General features: G+C 42.8%; 1 protein-coding gene across 2 annotated transcripts in view; it reads left to right on the forward strand.

Moving 5' to 3' along the window:
* The window catches only part of grm1a (glutamate receptor, metabotropic 1a), a 36,910-nt gene that overhangs the window by 3,041 nt on the left and 11,886 nt on the right, over nucleotides 1-21,983 (forward strand). For both annotated transcript variants that reach the window (XM_069685966.1, XM_069685974.1), the window contains exons 3-4: nucleotides 2,524-2,773; nucleotides 21,668-21,903. In XM_069685966.1, the coding sequence (XP_069542067.1) occupies nucleotides 2,524-2,773; nucleotides 21,668-21,903 (486 nt within the window). The remainder of the gene's footprint in view (nucleotides 1-2,523; nucleotides 2,774-21,667; nucleotides 21,904-21,983) is intronic.

Below are 21,983 nucleotides of genomic sequence, written 5' to 3' on the forward strand. Positions count from 1 at the left end.
AAATAGTAAAAACTTTTAACCTTTAATTGAAATTTAAATATGCTTTTTATCCTTCTGTAAACATAAATCCTCACACTGACTACAGGTGAAGATTAAATTCTTAGAACTTTAAATCCTGATTTGTCTGATTGAGTCACATGTCAATCCACTTCAGTTACCTTGTGAGACGCTGGTCACGACTGGCTTGAGCTCGCGAGTTTTCTCCTCTCCGCCACCTCAGACAAGTTATAAATGCAGCCTGTTCCCGTAGCAACAGCTATGGCTGTGAAATTGCATAAATTACCTGTTCTGATCATCATCAGTCTGATAGGAATACTCGAAGCTGTTTTTTTCCCCCCGTGGTCATTGTCAAATGGGCTGTCAACTAATGCACCACCACCCACCTGTCTGCAGCCTGGATGGAAAGAGTGGAATAATTGGATATCATTATTTCCATTTCGCGGTGGGAGAATGAAGCAACTGAGAAAAATATCATCAAAGGACTATTGGAGAAGCAACACATGGGTCCATTGTGTGCCTGAGTAAATGCATTAGTGCTGCTGTCGTCCGCTCTAAAATGCGACCGTTCTTCATCCATCCCAGGGGTGTGTGCAGTTGGTGGCCTGGGGTGGCTTTGCCCCCCCCTGAAGTCTGATTGCTACCCCCCCCCCAAACTATCAGGTCAGAGGCAGGGCTTAAGTTCAAACCACCTTATTGTTGCAACTGGCTGCTCGTAGCTTTTGTGGCATTTCCATCTAGCAATTTTATTTTGGTACTGTAGCGTTGCGGGGTAGCTAGACGGATGGAGGGAGAACAAGGAAGAAGCGATAGCTAGCTTGACTGCTAGCTCAACAGAACCCTGATTTATTTCCTTGACGCAGCAACAGCTAACCTGAGGTTGAGGTGCCCCCAGAAATACAACACACAGGTTGGCTAAATGCTTTTCTCACTTAGCTCTCGCTAAGCGTCTTCTCATCCCCAGAATGCCGAACACCTCCTGCAAAACAACAGCAAACAAACAGGAACTTATACCCAGCGTAACAGTTCTTTATACTGTGACTTTTGGAGAAACATCTTCTTTTGCCTTAAAGAATGAAGCGTGGACACAGTCAGACACTCTCTGGACTTGTCTTTAACACATGTACCTCACAGCAGGAGACTATGTGTGTCGGACACGCTCCCACAACTCAAAATAGTCTGCTTCGTTTAGATGAGTGGAGGTGCCTGGTTAAACATAATGTATACAACATGTGTAAAGACTTTGCAATACAAACGCAATAGTAGGAAACATAATGCTGACAACTGAGGCGAACAGTAAAGAGTATAAAGCAGCCAAACTTCGCTCAACGTGAACTTCATCACGCCCACTCGCTCGCGGTGAATGTTCCAGACTATTCTATTTGTACTTGCCTTCGTGCTACTTGTCTTTGTGCTGTTGCAACAACCGAATCTCCCCACTGGGGATCAATAAAGTACTATCTTATCTTAATCTATTACCTGCTGCGGTCACATGATCGGGCTCAAACACAAACCTTTCAGGAAAAGTCCACCTAAAGTCGGGATGAGCGGATTCTGACATTTGTGCTCACACATGCCAACTCCAACTGGGTTATGCAAGAACATTTTCAGCAGTGCAGTGCATGTGTGAAAGTGCTTATGATACATTAATGTAAGCACTTACAGTAGATATGAAGTGGAGACAGAAACGGTGAATAAATGCTATTTTAACACGTGTGTGCAAGCACATACTTCATGCCACCCCCGCATGAATCAGTGTTAGTGCCGAGTAAGGCCACCTCAATTCAAAGAGTCTGGACACGCCCCTGCCAGCATATAAGGGCAGAGGGGCATGGGGGCCCTCAGGAGCCTCTCTACAGGCATCTGCACAGCAAATGTTTTCTGATTTTGCAGTTAATTTCACTTTGACAACATACACGTTAAAACTCACAAGCGCACATGTTCAAGCATGCACAAATGATTGGATTGTCTGTGTAATCCAGCTCTCATGCTAAAGAGCCGCAGGCTTTACTAACAATCCCGATCGTGACACATTAGCCGAGCACTACAGCCTGAATGACAACAGAAGATTTAGACTCAAACAGCTTTACGGAGGCTTTTGATTGAGATGCTGCATGTGCCGTTAAAACAAGGATAGCGATCTGTCCTCAGCCCCCTTTTTGATTGCAATCAGTAGCCTGGAAACTCTCTCTGACACTCATTATCAGAGGATCAGCTGCGTCTTTACTCGACGCGCTGAGCTACTGCTGTGAGCTTTAAGCATAACATTGATTGTGCATCAGTGGAATCATTGGGAATGTATGGTTGAAAGCAATTACTCCTGCTTTATAATGTCAATGTGTTTGTGCAAGTAACGAGGCATGTAAACATTGATTGTGTTATTTCGATCAGAAGATAATGCCCTTTATGTCTAGCCCATCATTTGTGAAAATGACACAGGAAATGATTTACGTATATCCACAAAGGCTTATTTACATCAGACATTTTAACAGAATGTATCTTTAATAACTTCTTCATCCCTTTTAGGAAACTACGGTGAGAGCGGCATGGAGGCCTTCAAGGAGCTGGCCTCTCTGGAAGGCTTATGTATCGCCCACTCGGACAAAATCTACAGCAACGCGGGGGAGAAACACTACGATCGCCTTTTGAGGAAACTAAGAGATCGTCTTCCCAAAGCTCGAGTCGTGGTGTGCTTCTGCGAGGGCATGACGGTCCGCGGTCTCCTGATGGCCATGAGGAGACTCGGGGTGTACGGGGAGTTCCTTCTCATCGGCAGGTATGGATATAAACGTGTGTGTGTGTGTGTTTAACCTTTTAAATCGCAGACAGGAGCATCTCTCTTCATGGCAAGAAATCGGTTAACAGGCTGTTAGGCTGGGAGATGCTGTGTTGCCTTCCTGATGTGCGTGTCACCACTGCAACCAAGAAGAATTAGACCACATACCACTAGCGCTGAATAGAAATGTTCTCCAGCGATGAATAATTGGTATTTCTGTCACAGGGACAAAGCTCGAGAGGGAAACAATGCCTGCAGTCCATTCTCTTGCTTGTTTCTCAGAGACAATGGCTGCCATTTTGCATTTAGCAATATATTTCCCTCTTCTCACACCTCCTCTCTGGGTATTAACTCCATCCTTTCCTCCATTTGTCTCCTCTTCCTCCGTCTGTAAGTCAGCGCTGAGTGACAGTGACTGACTGTATCAGTAATCTTAGTCATTAGAAAAGGGCAAGCAGTCGTCTCACACACTTCCACAGCGGCGCATTACACCACGAAACAGCCCTCAAGGAACGTTCACACTTGTCAGTGAAAGCCGCAGCAACATTGATGCTACTTTTCAGCTCATTCATGCAAAATCATTTCAGAGAGGGAGGAAGGGTTTTTTTGGCCACGGCCGGTTGTGGGGCGGCTGTCAGCTGTATGTTACATGAGGGGGGTGGGGTTAATAAGACGGCGAAGGATGGAGGAGGCTTTGCTGAATGCTGCATGAGTGCGGCTCAAATCCTGAGCCATCATCTTCTAAGAGGAAGATCCAGAGAGACAAAACAGCACAGGAACATTCACCTTGTGTTTGCAGCGAAGATGAAGCATATTAAATTTTTGTATTGTCGTCCTTTGAATGTTGGAAGATTTGGAACTGCACCTTCCATTATCGGACAATCAGGCGCTGTTAGGGTAGAAGTGGGTTACCATGCTGGTATAAGAAGATTTATGGGTTTGTTGTTAAGGTTGATTTCTTCTACCATCTTCAAGAATTTCCAGACAATGCACAGTTGGAGGCAAATTTAATTCATAAAATATCTGTACATTAACATTTTGCCTCTGTGCTAAACACTTCCAACAGACTTTCAAAGATGGTTTGGTTGCATGTTTAGGTTGGATAAATTAGTAACATCCTCCTGATGGATTGCCCATTGTGGGTTAGTTGGTGCACATTTGTATCTTTGGATAAAATATGGTCTTTTCTGGTGTCACTCACTTTCGATTGAAACCCAAATCTTGATCTTGATGATACTTATTGATGTCAGTTTTTTCTCTTGTTGTAAAAATCCCATGAAAAGACCAAAACTCTGGCCTATGCATTTTAGTTTGGGTCCACCCTTAATCGGGTAGCTTTGGGTGCTTTTGAGGATGTCATGATGATGATGACGACATTGATCTTGTTGATGTTGATAAAAAATAATCTGCTTCTTTTACACCCCGCACACTGGCTGTCTCGGCACCTGCATCCGATCGCACTTGAACCTGTTTGTTGGCACTTACTGACTTTGTTCCCTCCTGTCGTGATCGCTGCTTGCGTTGTATTAACTCTCAGATGTACGTCGCTTTGGACAAAAGCTGACGTTTCTAATTAATTTGAGTCGTGACGCATTGTTGGATAAAACCTGGCAGTTTCTGTCACATGTAATTTCCCTGTATGTGCTTACAAAGATACATACGATTGTTATAGACACCTCTCAATTGGCAGCCACTGAGGGATTTGTTCCCTGTCATTGCCATTGTTCTTTAAGCAGCCTTTCCTTTATTCATCATGATATCTCCCAGTGGAAGAACTAAAGAGAAGACAAGTGCCTCTCTTACCAGCCTCTGTTTGCGTTGTATGTGTTACATTCAATGCATACGTGCATACTTAAGTTCTCGGCAGGAGAAGGCTTTTCAGAAGCAGAACATGCCTTTTAAATTATCCATTATAATGACACTCTGGGGCTGCAGTCCTTCCCATATCTCGTCTTTTCTCTTTCCTCCATAGGAGACGGGAAAGTGGCTCTTTTTTTAGCTTTGGTGGAAGTCTCCATGGGCGGAAGGAGAAATGCTTCTGGGTCAGAGAGAGACGGAGAGGAGGAGATAGAGGGACAAGAGTGTGTAAAAAAGTCTGGGCCAACACAGATGCCAAGCAGTGTGCGTGTGTGTGTGTGTGTGTGTGTGTGTGTGTGTGTTTCCTGGCATGTAGTGAACAACTGAATGAAGCTGGCAGACAGGTATTGGCTCATGAAAGGGGAGCTTGTTTGCTTAATTTAACCTCCAAAGTGTCTTTCATGAAGTGGTGGAAGGATGGAAGAAACACAATGGCGGACAAAGGGTGAATGGAACAAAGTGACAACAATTAATCTATAAACTATAAATACTAGAATACGAATTGTCGCCCAACTCTGCCGCTCCTCTCAGCTCTACAAACTGTTTCCGTTTTGCAGCCTCCAACTCTACACTTTTGGGTTTCTGCTCTCATCAGCATTGCATACACACACAGCAGGACGCTGTTCTCAGTGAGGCAGCTCTGTAAACTACCTGCACGGCACCAAACAGCAGAGACACAAGGCTAGGGATGAGCTGGTGAACACAGAAGAGCATTGTTCATCGGTAAGCCAGAAATACAACTCTAAATGAATCCTAATGTTGCTTTGAGTCTGATGGATGTACATGCTGTTTGCTAACATTAACTTAGAAGGTGCGGCATGCAGGCTTGTGCTTCAGAGTCAGTAGATAAAGATCCTCATACATGTGTAGTGGTAAGAAACATTTAGCATATCACTTCCTTTGCAGCGATTTCACACCAGTGTACTCATGTATCACAGCAGATGAAAAGGGTCTTCATACAAGATGTTTTATGACATTCTCTATGACTTTAACATAGTGAACATTGGACATTGTTACATTGCCCTTAAAACAGTTATCACATACAGCTTAAAGGGCCAGTTCGGCAACTTTCAACCTCAGTCCTATCGTGCTATTATGGGGAGCTAATGCCATTATGATAGAAAAAAATAAAAAAGTCTCTGTGCCTTTGGAGGACGCTATCCGCTTCTCCAATGGGCGCTGGAAAACCAGGGAGCTCGCTAAACTACACTTCCTCAATCTAGGACGCCCGCCTCCGATGTCATGTGTCAATCAAAATTGTCAGGTTTGAAATGTAGACTGCAGACCTGAAGATTTTTTAGACAATCCACCGGTATATTCTCGTCATATTTCGGATTCTGTACCGCTCTGAGCCATCGCCTGCAGCGAAAACAGTAGTATTTCACTCCAGCGTCTCTCGCTGGGCCGTCCCTTTCCGAGGGAGGGACGCAATGCACGCTGGGGGTTGTAGGAATGTAGACTGGGCGAAACCACAAGCTGTTTGTACAACTTTCTCCACAGCAATGGCGCCAATTTCAAATATTCTATCGATTACAGAGAACACTTTAGGATAGTGAGGATAATCGGTGAATCTAACTGTCTGCAGCAGGTTCAATCAAAAGCAGTGAGAAGGTGAGACAGTTATTGCCTTATACATCCTCTAATTTGTTCAATTTGGTACAAACAAACAAAGCTACATAAGAGATGGTGTACCAGGGTTTTGGTTTTCCACCACATCTCATGTGTGGAAACAACAAAAACTCCCCACAGAAGTGGCTGCATGTAAACTACAAGTACACATGCAGAGAGTTTTGAATCTGAGGGCTTTTGTTTTCCCCGCTTGGCTAACCTGCTCTTCAGACGAGGGCCAGGTGTGGCTGCGGGCTCGACCCACTTTATCCCTGACCTGCAGACTCCACTCTGCGTCACTTTACACCCACTCTGCTGAGCTATTGTCAGGCAGAGGGGCTCTTGTCTCTCTCTCTCTGTGATGTCAATCATGACTCCGCCAATCAGCTGCATCCATTACAGCGCACCATGCACATAAATAGGCGACATTTCTTCCAATGCAAACACTCTGGAACAAAATAAAGACACACATCTAATCAGGAAGACACTGATGTCTGTCAGCTTGTTCTGTGCAAGTTTCTCTTAAATTGATTCAGTTATATGAAGATGCATGTGTAATTATAGAACCATAGTTAGTTTTGAAGAATGGAAATGATTCATGACTGACCTGGAGGCTGGTTTGTGAGCAGAATTCTGCAACAGGTTAGAAGGAGATAGATGGGAGCAGGATTTGGAGTCCTGCTGGTCCGTCCACAGATGAAGGATTTGGGCTCACCGTTAAGATGCAACCTGAAGAGAAGAAAACAGAAAGACAGAGAAAAAGGAGAGATGAGATAGAGACAGAAAATCATCCTTCAATCAATCGAGCTTTATCTATATAGCGCCAAATCATAACCAAAGTTATCTCAAGAGCATGTCGAGATCGTATTCTTTTTGCCCAATGTGAATCCACCATGAGCAGTACTTAGCAACATTTGGCAGCAGTGGCAAGGAAAAACTCCCAGGCTCATGTTGAACATCCATCTGCCTCGTCTGGATGGGCCCAAATGCTTCCAAATGGACTGAAAAATTCTTCCACTTCTAAGGTTCTGCCCTCACAGGGCTGCATTTGTCCCTCCTGCAAATCTCTAACAGAAAGATACACACAACCCGATTTAGCTTGTGTTGCTCTCTGTTCTCTGGATGTGCAATTAATTTCCTAACACGTTCACTGTAACAACTTCACAAGTGCAGATAAAAAGTGTTCAAATTATTGTTTTGTTGAAAGTTGTTGCGCGGCACTTAAGTGACCCAAATAAAATCAACTCATGCAGGTTTAACAGAGAAGAGTTTCATGTCCAAACCAATGATTATAGTTTGACTCATGTCCCATCTGTTAACATGGAGGAGGAGGGCCTTATGACCTATACCGCAGCCAGGCAGCAGGGGGCGATAGAGAGGTTTTGGCTTCACTTTTATGGAGCTGTGGTGTCGTGATTCTTTTACACAGTCTATGGTGCAAACCTTTCCAAATATAGGGGTGGCATATCAGAAATGAAAGATTTATATTACAATCATCATAAGGGTCATTAAATCGTCAGAAACCGTATATGTGCAGTTTTGAAAGACAATAAAAGTTGATAATCTCATAAAAGCATCGTCAACAAGCTCATAAAAAGTCACTGGATGTGATGCATGAAGTTCCAATCCAAGGCTCCTTTCTTGTAAGCCTCAGTGGAAGGTTAGAGGGTGTTATTTCAGAGCAAAGAACTTGTACGAGGTTTAACTTTCATAAAGAGTTGAGTACAGGCAGTTTCAAATACACCTTGCCAAGACGAATTAGCACATCAACATTTCCTCACGTCTCTTTGAAGTTGCTCAGAAATAACAAATGATTGTTCCACTTCACCTTCAGAGGAGCCTTATTCTTGTTTTCAAGTGCAGCCACTCGACTGCTGGAGGGAAGCTATCTGCCTTTGGACTTTGTTGGCGAGAGCAGAAAGTTGCCTCGACTTTATTTAGCGATCATAAAGCTAATCATGAATATATTTAACACTGAGCGATTATTATGTTGCGATTTAGGAACACCATGAGGGAACATTGTGTGCTTCGTACATTAGGGTGCACTCGATGCTGCAACATGGCCTCCGATTCCTCGCCTGTTATTTGCCCAGAGAAAGCAATACACACACAGAATGACTCCCAGGAGATGGCCTCCGTTATTATTACAGATCCACCAGCAGCACGTTGCTGCTACTGAGCTTTGACCAGTGCTTTGTGCAGAAGCAGCTACTGTATATAGATCATGTTGTCCAGATATTTTACCTCAGGACGAGGATAATTAAAGAAAAAATATAGCAATCCAAGCTCCCATATTCAGCCTCCATTTAACTTGCTTATTACATAATCTATATAAGTGATTTACGGCTAAGTGTACGACAAATTACATAACAGAGACACTTGGCAGGAGGAGAATGTACCTAGCAACTGCTATCTGATGCAAAATGGGCACATTTATCACAATTGGATGACTAGAGTGTATTCATTTCTCACTTTTGAGCAAGTTCTCACAATCCCCTCGCATTTTGCCAACATCTGAATGTGTGCCATGTTTGTTTGAAATTCTCTACAACACCAAAAATGAGAGATTTCGGAGCTCTTCCCCAAAACTGAGTCAGCTGTCTGCTTCACCTTTTGCACCGCAAAACTTAGTCAGTGTGCCTCTTCAATAAAATCGGAGACAGGGAAAGACCTGTATCTGTTTTCTTTTGAGTCATAAGGGGATCAATGGACGCACAGAAAACTGTGAAAGCCTTTACATTTGCAGTATATTGTATTTTTGTGGACTGGGTGTCTGTGGTGACTTTGGTGGGAAAAATCCCAAGCAGCGCCCAGTTAGTGACGCGTTTTCCATCAGCCAGCAGTGGTTGGTCTGCCAGAGAGGGTAGGCGGAGCTAAGTGGCCCCACTTCTGGCTTCTATAAGCATTGCGAGTAAACAGTAATCTACTATGGCTGAACAAACAAAAAATAAGTGAAAATCCAAAGAAAAAGATGAAGGCAAACAGTCTACAAATCAAGAGTTAGAAACATGACAGAGGCAGGCAGCCGTAGACGTAGACGAAATTGGTAAGAGTTCGAGATTGTTACTTTAAAGGGGGGGTATTATGCTAATCTCAAGCTTCATATTTCACTATGTGATACCTGTGGAGTAGCTGAGCATAATTTACAGCTAAAAAAACCTCATCATTTTCCTGCTCTGTGCAGGCTCTCATACAGCCTCTGCCTGAAACGACTCAGTCAGCTCTGTCCCTTTAAGAAACCCCGCCCCTACAAGCCTGCTTTCTTCTGATTGGCCTGCTGAGGCTGTCAAAAAAAACTGTGTGAAACCTGGCGTTCACAGCGGGCCTGCAGATCGAGCTGAGAAGCCTGGGGATTACTCCAACATACTTTTACCTACAGATTTGAAACTTCACCCACGTTTCGTCTGAACATCCAACATTGTAACATTATATATATGTCTTAAAATGTGAAACAGCATAATACCCCCTCTTTAAACCAAACATTTTAAAATCTATTTGTATTTATAAAATTGCAGCTGCGTGACATTTGGAGAGAGATGAAGAACACTTTGCAGATTTCTTTCAGGTCTCAAGGCCAGGCCTACAAAAAAAGGTGGCACGCCCTTTTCCGCTGCGGCAGAGAGAGAATGAGTCGATATTTTTCCGAGCAGTAAAAGGAGCTGTTTTTATGATTCATAATCTGGATTTGTTAGGTATGAATGTGACAGAATGAGTCTGCGAGCTTCTAGGAAGGCAAAGCATCCATGAAAATATCTGTCAGCGTGTGTTTTTAAAGGTTTCCTTGAGGCCGTTAAACTCTCTCGTATGATAATCTGAGTGTTACAGTAAATGTCTGATTCCTGACTACATTTCCACCTACTCAGTTATATAAAGAAACGGCCATGAAATCATCCCCGCAGCTTTGAGAGCCAGATAAACATCTACTGTACGGTGTCTTTTGTCATCGTTTCCCAGCACCAAGCCGTGTTTCTGAATGGCAGCATGGAGTGAACCCACCTACCCATTCGCCCGCCTGCTCGCTCTCTTTGCAATTAGCACCATTCGTTTCTCTCTCCCTCTAATGCTGCTTGAATGCTGTTATTACTAAACAGCATTTGCATAAGCTGCTTTTCCGCATGTAACGCTCATTCCTGCCCCCTGTCTTACACATGCAGTTTTGGTCGGGGTCCCATTTTAAACGCTTGATACTTATATCGTGCTCCTGACAAAATGGACACAGAGACAGGAACGTGGATGTTCTTGTCTCAACGCTTTGGCTCTAGTCATGAGCAGGGTATGATTGAGACTGCAAAGAAAGCTGCAAACCTACATTGTGTGTTCTATTTGATTTCCTTTAACAACAGGGGCTCAGGTTTGGCTCCGAGCTCGAGTAAATGAAACGTTTACAGCGTCAGAAAGGGAGGAAAGAAAAGAGGAGTTGTGGAGCAACACATTTAGCAGCGTTTTTCCTGTCGTCTCCGAGGCTTTCATCTCCTCCCCATCGCAGGAAGGAGAGCGCGGAGGATGTGGAATCCTGCCTATTGACTTCTTGTTGCGAGTAATTTGGCAAATAGCGGGGCATGAGCAAAAAGAAATCTCTCTGGCAACGGCAGTGGCAACACCGCCAAAATAAAAGGGTATCTTTTTCATGTAGAATTGCAGATGTCAGAGGGTGAAAACTGATTTTTTTTTTTTTAGTTGCTGGCTTTGGTGTTCTTAAAAAACAACAACTTCTAAAGCAAATGTTTTGGAATGTATTCAGATGTATGAAAGCTGTTTGGATCACAAGATCAAGAAAATTCAAGGCTGCGGAAAAATAATTTCTTTCCAACAACTTGATGGACATTATTGTTTCAAAGGAGAACAAAGGCTGAGAGCTTCTTGCTTCACATGACTGTGTTAAACCTCAACTCTAATAGATATTTTGTCAGCTACAACTCTCTTCTTCAGGATAATCTTGAGATGTTTAAGGCGTATGTGCTGCTTTCCTCTTTGCAGGATTGTCTTGTTTCTATAGAGCACAATAGCGACCGCCTCATTAGCTATGAGTGTAAGGAGAGAAAGTGTGGAAGATGATGAAAGGATGGGCTGGGACGCAGGAGACTTGTCGAGCCTCCATCTTTCTGTTACTTCCTCTGTTCGACGTGAGTTTACTGGGTCACGTCCTTAGCAGGGCAGGATTTACTTTGCCGCTAGAATAAAAAAGGCTGGTGTGCTTCTCCTGCTGCGGTCGCCATGCAGATTTTCTGTGTTTGGGCTCGTGGCAGAGTTGGTGCGATCGTCTCACTGCAGATCTGTCACTCAGTCTGTCAGCAGGGCTCCAAACAACAATCGTCCCTTCTTGGCAAATATGGCTGACATCTGAAAAATTCCTCCCTGCAACAACAGCAACAAAGATAGTAATTATAAGATAGAGAAGAAGAGAGTCTACGTTCATTCAGTAACGGAGCCCCTCTAGCATTAAGGAATATTCAAGTTCAGGATTCGTGATTGCAGCTGTTTGTGTTCCAGCGAGCAAAGGGAGCACAATGAGCCGCATCTGAATATTTATAACACGCCTCTGATGTTAATTGAAAGCAGCCACACATTGTCAAGGACATCTCTCTCTTTCCAATTGATGCCTTGTGTTCCCCCCCGTGCGAGGGGATGGCTGAATGACACTGGGGGTGATCAAAAATAGCACGCAGGCTTTGCATCTGGACATAGTTGTCACATCGTGATTCGCAGAGGCTCAGATGCTTTCTTGCACAGACGGCTGGCATTCACAAAGTGTACGGATGCAACACGTAAACAGAGAGAGAATAGAGAGGGGAAGGGGGGAAAAAGTGACGCTCAAAACACCATAAATCAGTCGGGATCTGCAACGATAGACTTCAACTCTAACAATTATTAGAACAATAAGGACAAGTTGACATACAACAAAAAGAAGACGTACGGCAAGATCTAGAAATCTTTGCATTGCAAACATCCGCTACCTCTCCAAGGCTACAAACACTTTTAAGGACCGCTCTCACCCTGGACGCCACCTGTTCCAAGACCAGCCCTCCTTTTGCCATGGCTAACGAGCCATGACAAAAGGAGGAAATACCCAGTTGTTTAACTTAACGATGAACCGATAAATATTTATTACAAAGATAGGAATGTAAGTTTAAATACACAAGGTTACAGGGTGCGTTAATCAGTGTTATCAGGACGGCCGAAGCCAACCAAACAATAACGTGTCCGAAGCATGAAGAGGGACGATGATAGAGAGAGAACCACACCCGGGGAAGGCCAGGGCTTAAATGCACCTAGGGAGACTGGCCAGGTACTCACAGATGTACAGAAGCCACACCTACCAGTAACCTGCAACACAAAAGAAAGAACCAGAAACAATTGAACATAAACAGGCCCTGCTAAAGCATGATGGCTGTCACAGACCCTCTGCCCTTAGGCAGGCACTACAGGTCATTAAAAACAGGGACTACCAGACTCATGAACAGTTTTTTCCCCAAGGCCATTCACACTCTCAATCAACATAGGAAATGAACAGCTATATTACACTCCTGTTTGCCTTCATCTGAGCGTCGAGTTTGTTCTGAAGTTGTATCTGTAGTCATCGATCTTTTCTTTGTTTGTTCAGCCATAGTAGATTACTGTTTACTCACAACACTTGCAGAGAGCGGAAAAGCAGCCGCTTAGCTCCGCCTACCCTCTCTGGCAGACCAACCACTGCTGGGTGATGAGAACACGTCACTAACTGGACGCCGCTTGGGATTTTTTCTGGGAAAGTCGCCACAGACACCCAGTCTGTAATACTGCAAATGCAAAGGCGTTCATCAGTGGGCCATAGGCTCAATCACCATTGTGTTACCTCATTTGGCGATAGATAGTCACTTAACAGACATTTATTTACATGAAAATCTACAAGATTATCACTTCAGTTTTCCAACAAAACAAGTAATTTGAAATGGCATCGGAGTGTCTTATTAATATAATTTGAAATAATGATACTGTACATATGGAACCCTACATTTTTCTTTTACAGAGATTTCCAAGAAGCAAAATTTAGAGTCAATTCCAGTCTTTTGATTGTTTCCAACCATTTTCTAACATTTTATAGACTAATTATTTGGTAAACGAAACAAAATTGTCATAGTAAAAAAAAAGTTGGACATGATCTGGAGTTTACATTGTTGCAATAATGCGCAAAAGATGCCAGAAAGGAGCATGGCAGTATTCTAAGAGCACAGTCGGCCTTGCAACCATCCTAAATAAATGCTTTTACATTAAATCGACCAACTTTCTATCAGAGCTTGTCATCCATCAGTCAGCGACTCAGCGCCACTACTGATATTAAATTCAAAGAATATGCAGTGGGGTTTGGTGAACTGACATCCCCTTGGTAGTAAAAAGCAAAGAGGTTTTTCTCCCAGCAGTGTTTCCTGTCGATGTCGAGGAGACTGATCTCCCAACTCAAACTGGGGCATGATGAATAAGTAAAAGCAGCTTGGATGGGCTTTTAAAGGCTCCCCGGCTCACTCGGGGTCCCGTGTGTCACCTCAGGAGAGCCCTGCTGCTGCCGCCATCGAGCTAACAAGCCACCACCCCTCGTTTTAACTCACAGAAATAAGAGAAATGGAGGAGAATGGGAAAGTAGGGTGGGAGAGACAAAGACAGAGAGGGTTTTGGAGATGGAGCTTTAGTGTTCAGCTGAGGAGAGCAACCCCTGTTTGAACATTTCTTCCACTGCCAGAGCTGTTTCAGAGTAATTAAGAATATCAGCATGAAGATAAGTGCATGATGGAAAACAAAAATGACCCCTTAGAGTGTGTGTTGTGTGAAGTTAAAGAGAGCAGTGATGGAATAAAGCGAGATGTTCCAGGTTATAAGTCATATAAACAAATAGTTAACAATTCACTGCATCCTGATTGATCAGCAACTGACCTGATGCTGACGTCAGCTAACCTAGCATTCACAAGTTCCTTGCAAACACTAACATTTGACAGTAGGCCAACTTCACAATACGACAGAGGCAAAAATTCCTAGCTTACATCACCCTTAGCTACTGCAGGGGAAGTGTGTTACTTTGCCAACTAGGTAGGCTAAGTTAACAAGTTAGCTTGCCAAGAAGATAGACAAAAGAAAAGAGGTATATTTCACGCTAGCATTAGCGTTAGCAAGGAATTAAGGCCTTTTCTATCATATTGTAATACTATCATATTGTTTTTTTCTGTGTGTCTGTTTTTAAAAATAAACTTTATTGAACATTTACAATACTAATAATAAAGGCATGTACTCAAAAATGCTAGGAAGTGGTTTAATGCTAACCTTAGCTATACCAAAAGGTAGCTGTAAATGTGTTTTTAAATAAGTTGCCAAAACTCCAAATATACCCTGTTTTCTATTTAGTTGCTGGTCAATCGAGTAGTGCTAATGGGATACGATTAGTCAAATCCCCAAAGTTTTAAGATGTTAAATGAAGTATGCAGAAGAAAAACATTATAACAGCATTTGAGCTTTGCACCATGAGCGTAGTCAGAGGAAAATGTTGTATGTTAGTGGTGGTGTGCGCTACATTAGAACCGCATAATTCGGTGTGTAAGATGCACTTTTAATACATTTTTTTCCATCTAAAAAAAGTGGGCTCCTATATATCAGTGGGACCAATATACAGTACCAGTGTAATATGCAGAGAGAGGTATGTTACTGTGTTACGGTCTAGCTAAAGCTTCGTCACGGACGTGCACCGTCATGATCGCCAGTTAACCTTTACGTAGCCTTAGCTCAACTACCGCACCTGTAGCTAGCAGGATTGCAAACAGATGGTTGGCTACAATTACTGTGTGTTTTGAATGTGTTTCAAATGGAACATGAAAATAAATTGAAATAGTGTTAAAATAACTTGTAAATTTAAACTTATAAATAGCTATAGAAAAACGTTTTCCCTCTGGGATACCCCTAAAAACAGACTGCGTCTTACCTTTCGGTGTGATTTATATCTGGATTTTTACAGTAAATCAAATGTTCTTATAAATGTTAATCCACTGGTTGTGGTCCTTTCTCCTTAATGGGAGAAAAGTCAGTAAGGAGTTGACCCCTGACCCTGTAAAATCAAGATTAGTGACATGGTTCGTAACTTGAGACTTTGAGTAAAAGTTGAGTAAAGGTTTGATGCTGCACTTTCTACAGTTTAATCTGCTTACTGGTTTGAGGCTTTCCTGAGCCAATAGTTGCTGCCAGTAACACCAAACCCTCACAGACTGCACTGGTTAGTTGGACTACTGTTCTGTAATAAGCTGCCATATTTGACACCTCGAAACTTCTCACAGCATTTTGTCACAGAACATTCCCATTTGAAAATCAAGCCTTTTATTATTATTTTGTTAAGTATATTTAATTATTTCTAGCAAATATCTCTTCGTTTTGTAAAATAAATTATAATCAAATGTATTTAAGAGGCAATAAAAGTCTGATTTTAGCTCTGGAACTTTGCTGCTTGCAACCTAATGCGTAATATAACTGAGAGAGGTTGTGCAGCAACAGAGAGCGAGACAATAACGGGTCTGAATTAAGTGTGTGCGCGTGTTTTACACTATGATCAACGACTCAAAGCCTGATTTTACCTTTCAGAATTATGTAATTCTCTTAATTAGACCGGTTGACATTTTCCTGGTCTGTGACTGACAGACAGATTAAAAGTTTTTCCATTAACTACCTGAACTTTTATTTTAACACTGGCATAGAGCAATTAGGAAACTCTTGACTCCCCAATCCTCCCCTCTTCTCCTTTTTAAAGTAACTCTTCCCATTCATCCTCCAGGGGAAACAGCGCATGTGATTAAATCTCTGCCCTGCCAATTAATTCATGGCTTCATAAATATACAAATGTGCTATCAAACTGGAACTGGATCATCCGGGGAGAGTCGGGGGAGCTCTCAGTCTACTCGCTGTTGTATACTGCTCTATAAATTATCAAGCTGTTGGCATGCTGTGCCGCTCTAAACAATGCCGCACATCATCAAGTCTCAGTGAATCTTCAGAATACACACAGATCGTTATTAAGCATACGGCATCAAAGCAACAGCATGCAGCTGATTTTACTTGCAGAGATAAATACTGAATTAAATGATTCATTAAATGCATTTAGAAAGTTGAGGAGAAATTAAATGTGCATTATCCTGTCAGGATTAGCCTTGTGGGTTTAACTCTGCCCCGAATAAACTGTGTAATTTTGGCCCTGTCTGTGGATGTGCTAATGATGCATTCACAGGTCACACGTTGGAGGTCTTATGGTTTTATCAAGTAGAGGTCATGTTTATTTACCAGTAAGTGAATAATGTGCTTCTTTTCGACGTTGTTGAATTATTAAGTAGTTTCAGAGATTACAAAGATTGTCCTCGCCACAAGAACAGCAGCTGTTTAAAGGCTTAAAATAAGCCATGTTTACTTTTTCCGGGCGATCGACCTCTTGTGGTTTCAAGAACGATAAATGTGGGCAGACTGTTAATGTTATCTCTGCTGTAGCAGGACTTTGAGTGGCGCTGGAATCATCGACCACAACAAGATAACTTTGAAGAGTAAATGCTTAATATCAGCTTTAAGATTTTTATTCTTTTTCTCTCTGGCCTTTTCTGCAACATCCTTTTGCTTTACTCCTTAAAGCTCCTGTGAGGAACTTTCAGTTTCTGTCAATTTTGGCGCCCCCTGTGGACAAAGCTGTACCTCTCATCTCTTTTCTGATTTTCTGGTGGTTAAATGGTCTAAAAAATCTCAGCTTTCTTCAACAGTCATATGTATCACACTTTAAATGTTTGCCCTGGAAAATGTTAACAAAGGCAGCGTGCAGTTAACTGCTTCGTCTGCTTTGACACCTACCCCCCCGCCAGCGGTTTCAGGCATTAAAAATAACTATATAGAAGCAACCAATCTTGTTGCTGATGGTCTGGTTTGCTTCTGTAGCTCATATAGAGTAATCAGAATTACTTTCAGTTTGTTTCATAACCAGTGAAAAACTCCTCACAGGAGCTTTAATTATGCTTTAAATTTGTTTTTTCTTTCTGTCTTCATTTCATTTGATAATTTCCAGCTTAAGCTTTGACATTTTATCAACGCATTCTCCTTAAAGGCTGGGGGGTGGTGTCCACGATCAGCAGCACTGCACCTGCCAAAGTACGTAGCCAATTGAAAATTTCAGGATCATGCAGCTATTAATCAGAGTGACTGTTCCAACATCAAGTGGGCCGCAGATGGCAGGTCAATTTTTCGCCACAATCTTTCCTCCCAAATTGCTGTGTTTGCCTTACAGTGCACTTGGTGGGCTGGCCCATCTGGCATTTTCTCGAATTGCCAGATTGCCAGTCCGAGGATTCCAGTTAAGGCAACATCTCAAGACCCGAAATATCATCAGAACTATTTTTATCATAGTTCTTTGCCCCCTTTTGTATTCTTTTCTTGCACGTCCATCCATCCATCCATCCGCTATACCGCTTATCCTGTTCAGGGTCGGGGCTGGAGCCTATCCCAGCTGTCATTGTGCGAGAGGCGGACTGTGGGAGGCAGCCAGAAATTCTTGCATGTGTTTGATTTAAACATTTTTTGAACAGGTTTCTAATCGATTTGAAACTTTGAAGCTGTGGTTCATGGTTGAATTCCTACCTAACAGCAGAGATCTTGTTTTCTATGGCGTACACCCTGACCAGGAAGGCGGCAGAATATTCTCATATAACTAGCTTCTACAATGGTCATATAGTTAGTTTTGGACAGCCCAAAAGGTAATGGAAGTGTTTTGTAAATATTGTAATCATAATAGGTATGCTGTGTTTTTTATCACATACCTACTGCCTTGTGTGTCCTTGGAGCCACACCTGCAAAACCAATGACATACCATGAACAGCACTGACTCCCTAATCTGCTTAAAGATGTTCCTTTGGTAGATCCGACTCAGGTTATGTAATAATGGACCCTTCCAATATGCAGCGTGAATCTGGAAACATTTAGGTGGCATTAAATCAGATTCTGTCCCATTAGGCGTCCTTCTGACGGCCCAAGAGTTTTGATGAGCTGTTTGGAGTCGTGCCAGACAGCTCCGCGATCCTGGGAGAGGAGAGCGACAAGAGAGGATGTCATTTCACTTCATCACAAACTGCACGGTGAAAAACAGCCGAGCATGTCTTCAATGCTGAGTGCATTATTCATTCAGAGGGTTGGACAGCGTTTCTCCCTCCCTCTCTCTTTTTATCTCAAAGCCCATCTGTTTTTCTCTTCTCTGCAAGAACAAATGGTGAACACTGAGCTGCATTGAAAAGTTACTACTTATGATAGACACTTGTAAGATGGCAAAAATGTCTTTCCGTCTCTATGGGTACAAAACGCACCAAAAGAGAGGGGGAGGGACAGAGACAGTATTCACTCGGAGTGAATGAAGGAAATGTGACCAGGACTAATGACATCCACGTGTTTCTGACTCTAAACTCAATGAGGAGAAGGAAAAGAATGACGCTGTTGAATTATTCTTTATAGAAATACAGCAAAACTAAAGCAAACATTTCCACATACATGACAGACAGATATCCTATCCTAGGTTACACTGTGAGCGTGACGATGCTGCTGTTCTTCTCTGTGTTTAATGGTGACAAGCAGTAGAAGTATAATTTAAGGATCACTACACACTATTCACCACCATTTTTTCACGACAGTTGGACTAAGCATACATTTATAACCCCTACTCATTAACTATATTACAGTACTTTAATATAATGATGTCAAAATCTGATGTTTTCCCTGCATTTGTGCAAAGTTGCTATGGCGACATGGCGGACGACATGCAGGAAGAATAGCTTCTTTAGTGCGAGCTCAGCTGTCTCCGGGGTTCTCCCCACACAACCGGATATAAACACCGAACAAGTTTAATATTTACGATACCATACGATACGATACCTCACACCACAGGAACATCTGGCAAGATAATCGTTAGACCCATAAAAAATCAGGACATGGCTTACTTTTGTCGGAAGGGGCCCAAATCAGGCCCAAAGTCAGCATCATCTTGTAGTGTGTACCCCGCTTAAAGATGCATCCAACTGGCCGAATGTAAAGCCAAAATCTACAAAAATCTTTATCAAAGAATACATTCGGTAATTTGTTTCCATTTTACATCGGAAACATTGTTAAATGTTTGCAAATAGTTAAGGTTAAGGTACCAAAACTACTTAAAACTACGACTACTTAAAATATGAAACATGTTCTGGTGTGGGTAAGAACAAGTACAGTTCTCACGTAAGTTAAATATTGTATGCTGATGTCTGCGTAACGTACATAATGGGTTACATACGTTATACAGTATGTAACATGATACATAGGTGATGTAACCGGTACTGACGTTACACATTACGTTTTTTAAAGAAGTCAATCTGTACGTGTAGTTTCACACCTGACTCAAACCCTGGTCTCTTGGGTCTTGCGTCATAATTCCTACAGCCACTAGAGGCCACCACTTAATTATTAACATGCAAGTTCTAATACACTGTTGCAAAAATGATAGATGTATTTTTGGTGAAGACAGCCTCCGTGGTTGAGAAGTCAGAAAGCATGGAGGGACCGAGCAGTGAAATGCCAGTTTTGGTTTTGCCATGGGACCTCTGGCAGTCAGAAGAATAACAAATTCCAGCCTTTTTTCTATTGAATTTCTAGCTTCCAATGTGTATTTGGTCTTTGGGTCTGGGCAGTGAGTTGATTATATTTTTGGGGCAGAATAGGCAGCATGGTTACCCTTGGACATGTGATCACTGGTGAGGAGACAAAGGGATCAGAGAGACGGATGTCAGGGTCTACTGGAGACGCTTTAACAGCTTCTGTTTTCAGAAGTATTTCCACACTGCATGTCCAATTTACGTTGGAATCCATATGTCTTTTATACTAGCTCAGACACACTGCTTTAAGAGTTCCTTCTTACACACGAATCAGGCTGAATGACTCGCTTTTCATTGACTGACAGTAATTGTGGACATAAAGGTCAGAAACTTTGACCTGCTCACGTACGTAAACGAACCATAGACTGTATAAAAAGATGGACGACATGACAGCTCCCTAAAAGTGAAGCCAAAACCTCTCTATCGCCCCCTGCTGACCTGCTGCAGTATAGGTCATAAAGCCCGCCTCCTCCATGTTAACAGATGGGACATGAGTCAAACTATAAAATCAAAATACACGCCCGATACATTTTTCTCAAACATGGTTTCTGTCATTATAGTTAGTTCTTATCATGCTGATTTACGTCCAAGTGTTCATTTTTCTGACAAGTTTATTTTTAATTAGTTGTGATGATTGACAGCTCTCCGCAAGTGGAAACGTAACTAAAACAATCACTACAGTCATTCAAGTTTCCATACCTGCGCATCCATACCTTTCGTACAATGGGAGCAGATGGAGACGCGTTGTCCATCTATATATACAGTCATTGAAACGAACACACACACGTCGTCATCCATCACCCAGGACATCCCATGTGTGCGAGGTAATTGGCTCCTTTGGTGAGTCGAACCTAATTGGTGTGAAGCTGTCAATAGCTCAGGTATTTCAAGGCAGCAGCCCGGAGCGCGGATCAAAGAAAGAGAGACAAATACAGCCGTGAGCTCGAGCGAGCAAGCTTAGATTTAGTGAAGAAGCGAAGCGAGTGCTTCTGTTTATCTGTTAATTAGTTTTTCAGTGTCCCCTTCACGGTGTTTTTTCGTTTCTCTTATAGCCCACTGGACAGCTGTGTGTCCAAATTAGCTTGGTTGGGTAGAAAAGCTCGCACAGAGGGTTACACAAGCAAACAAACAAGCAGGCTGAAGGGATTGTGTGAAGCCTACAATTACAGTTGAGGCACTGTCGTTGAGATTTCCGTCCTCTTAAATTGAGGATCGCTGCAGTGGGCTTGAGATAAGCCTCAGACCAGAGCTGCCATGCTTATTTAGCACTGGAGAATAACAGAGGCTGGAGTCTAACTTCTTTGGAAGCTCATTTAGGATAAAACATGAAGTTTGAGCCTGTGCACCAATGTTGCTGTTACGTTTTCTACTGTTAGGAACTTTCCCATTGATCTCCATCTGAACAAGAGATTCAGCTACTTCTGTACCGTCTTTTACTCGGTTACTGCTACTCAAGATACAGATACTTTTTCCAAACCATTTTCTAGGCAAAGCAGTCATGTCACCATTCTTTAAACACTTCAGCGGGGCATTGGTGTGGCTTAGTCGTTAGAGCACGCCCAATATACAGACGCTAAGACCTTGCCCCATTGGCCCCAGGTTCGACTCCAACCCTCTGCCATTTGGCGCATGACATCACCACTCTCTTCCCCATATTTCTAGTCTCTCTACAGCTGTCCTATCAATAAAGGCAAAGGCCAAAAAAAAAAACCTGTTCATACAGCTGTAACTGATCTGAGATGGTTTTTATTAAAGTCTTCTTCTTCTCTGTCTCCTGCAGTGACGGATGGGCAGACCGTTACGAGGTCGTGGAGGGTTACGAGCAGGAAGCAGAGGGAGGAATCACCATGAAGCTGCAGTCGGAGGTGGTCAAGTCCTTCGATGACTACTACCTGAAGCTGCGTCTGGACAGAAACACCAGGAACCCTTGGTTCTCCGAGTTCTGGCAGTACCGCTTCCAGTGCCGCCTTCCAGGCCACCCGCAGGAGAACAAGAACTACAAGAAAGTCTGCACCGGTGAGCAGTCCAGAGAAACGACTGGATAGACAAACTGTTTTATATCTCATGTATTCCCTTCACACATTCCTCCATTCTTT

This window comes from Semicossyphus pulcher, unplaced genomic scaffold, assembly GCF_022749685.1.
Source record: "Semicossyphus pulcher isolate SPU_LCO1_2020_fin unplaced genomic scaffold, fSemPul1.0.p SCAF_11, whole genome shotgun sequence".
In the NCBI taxonomy this organism is placed as follows: domain Eukaryota; kingdom Metazoa; phylum Chordata; class Actinopteri; order Labriformes; family Labridae; genus Semicossyphus; species Semicossyphus pulcher.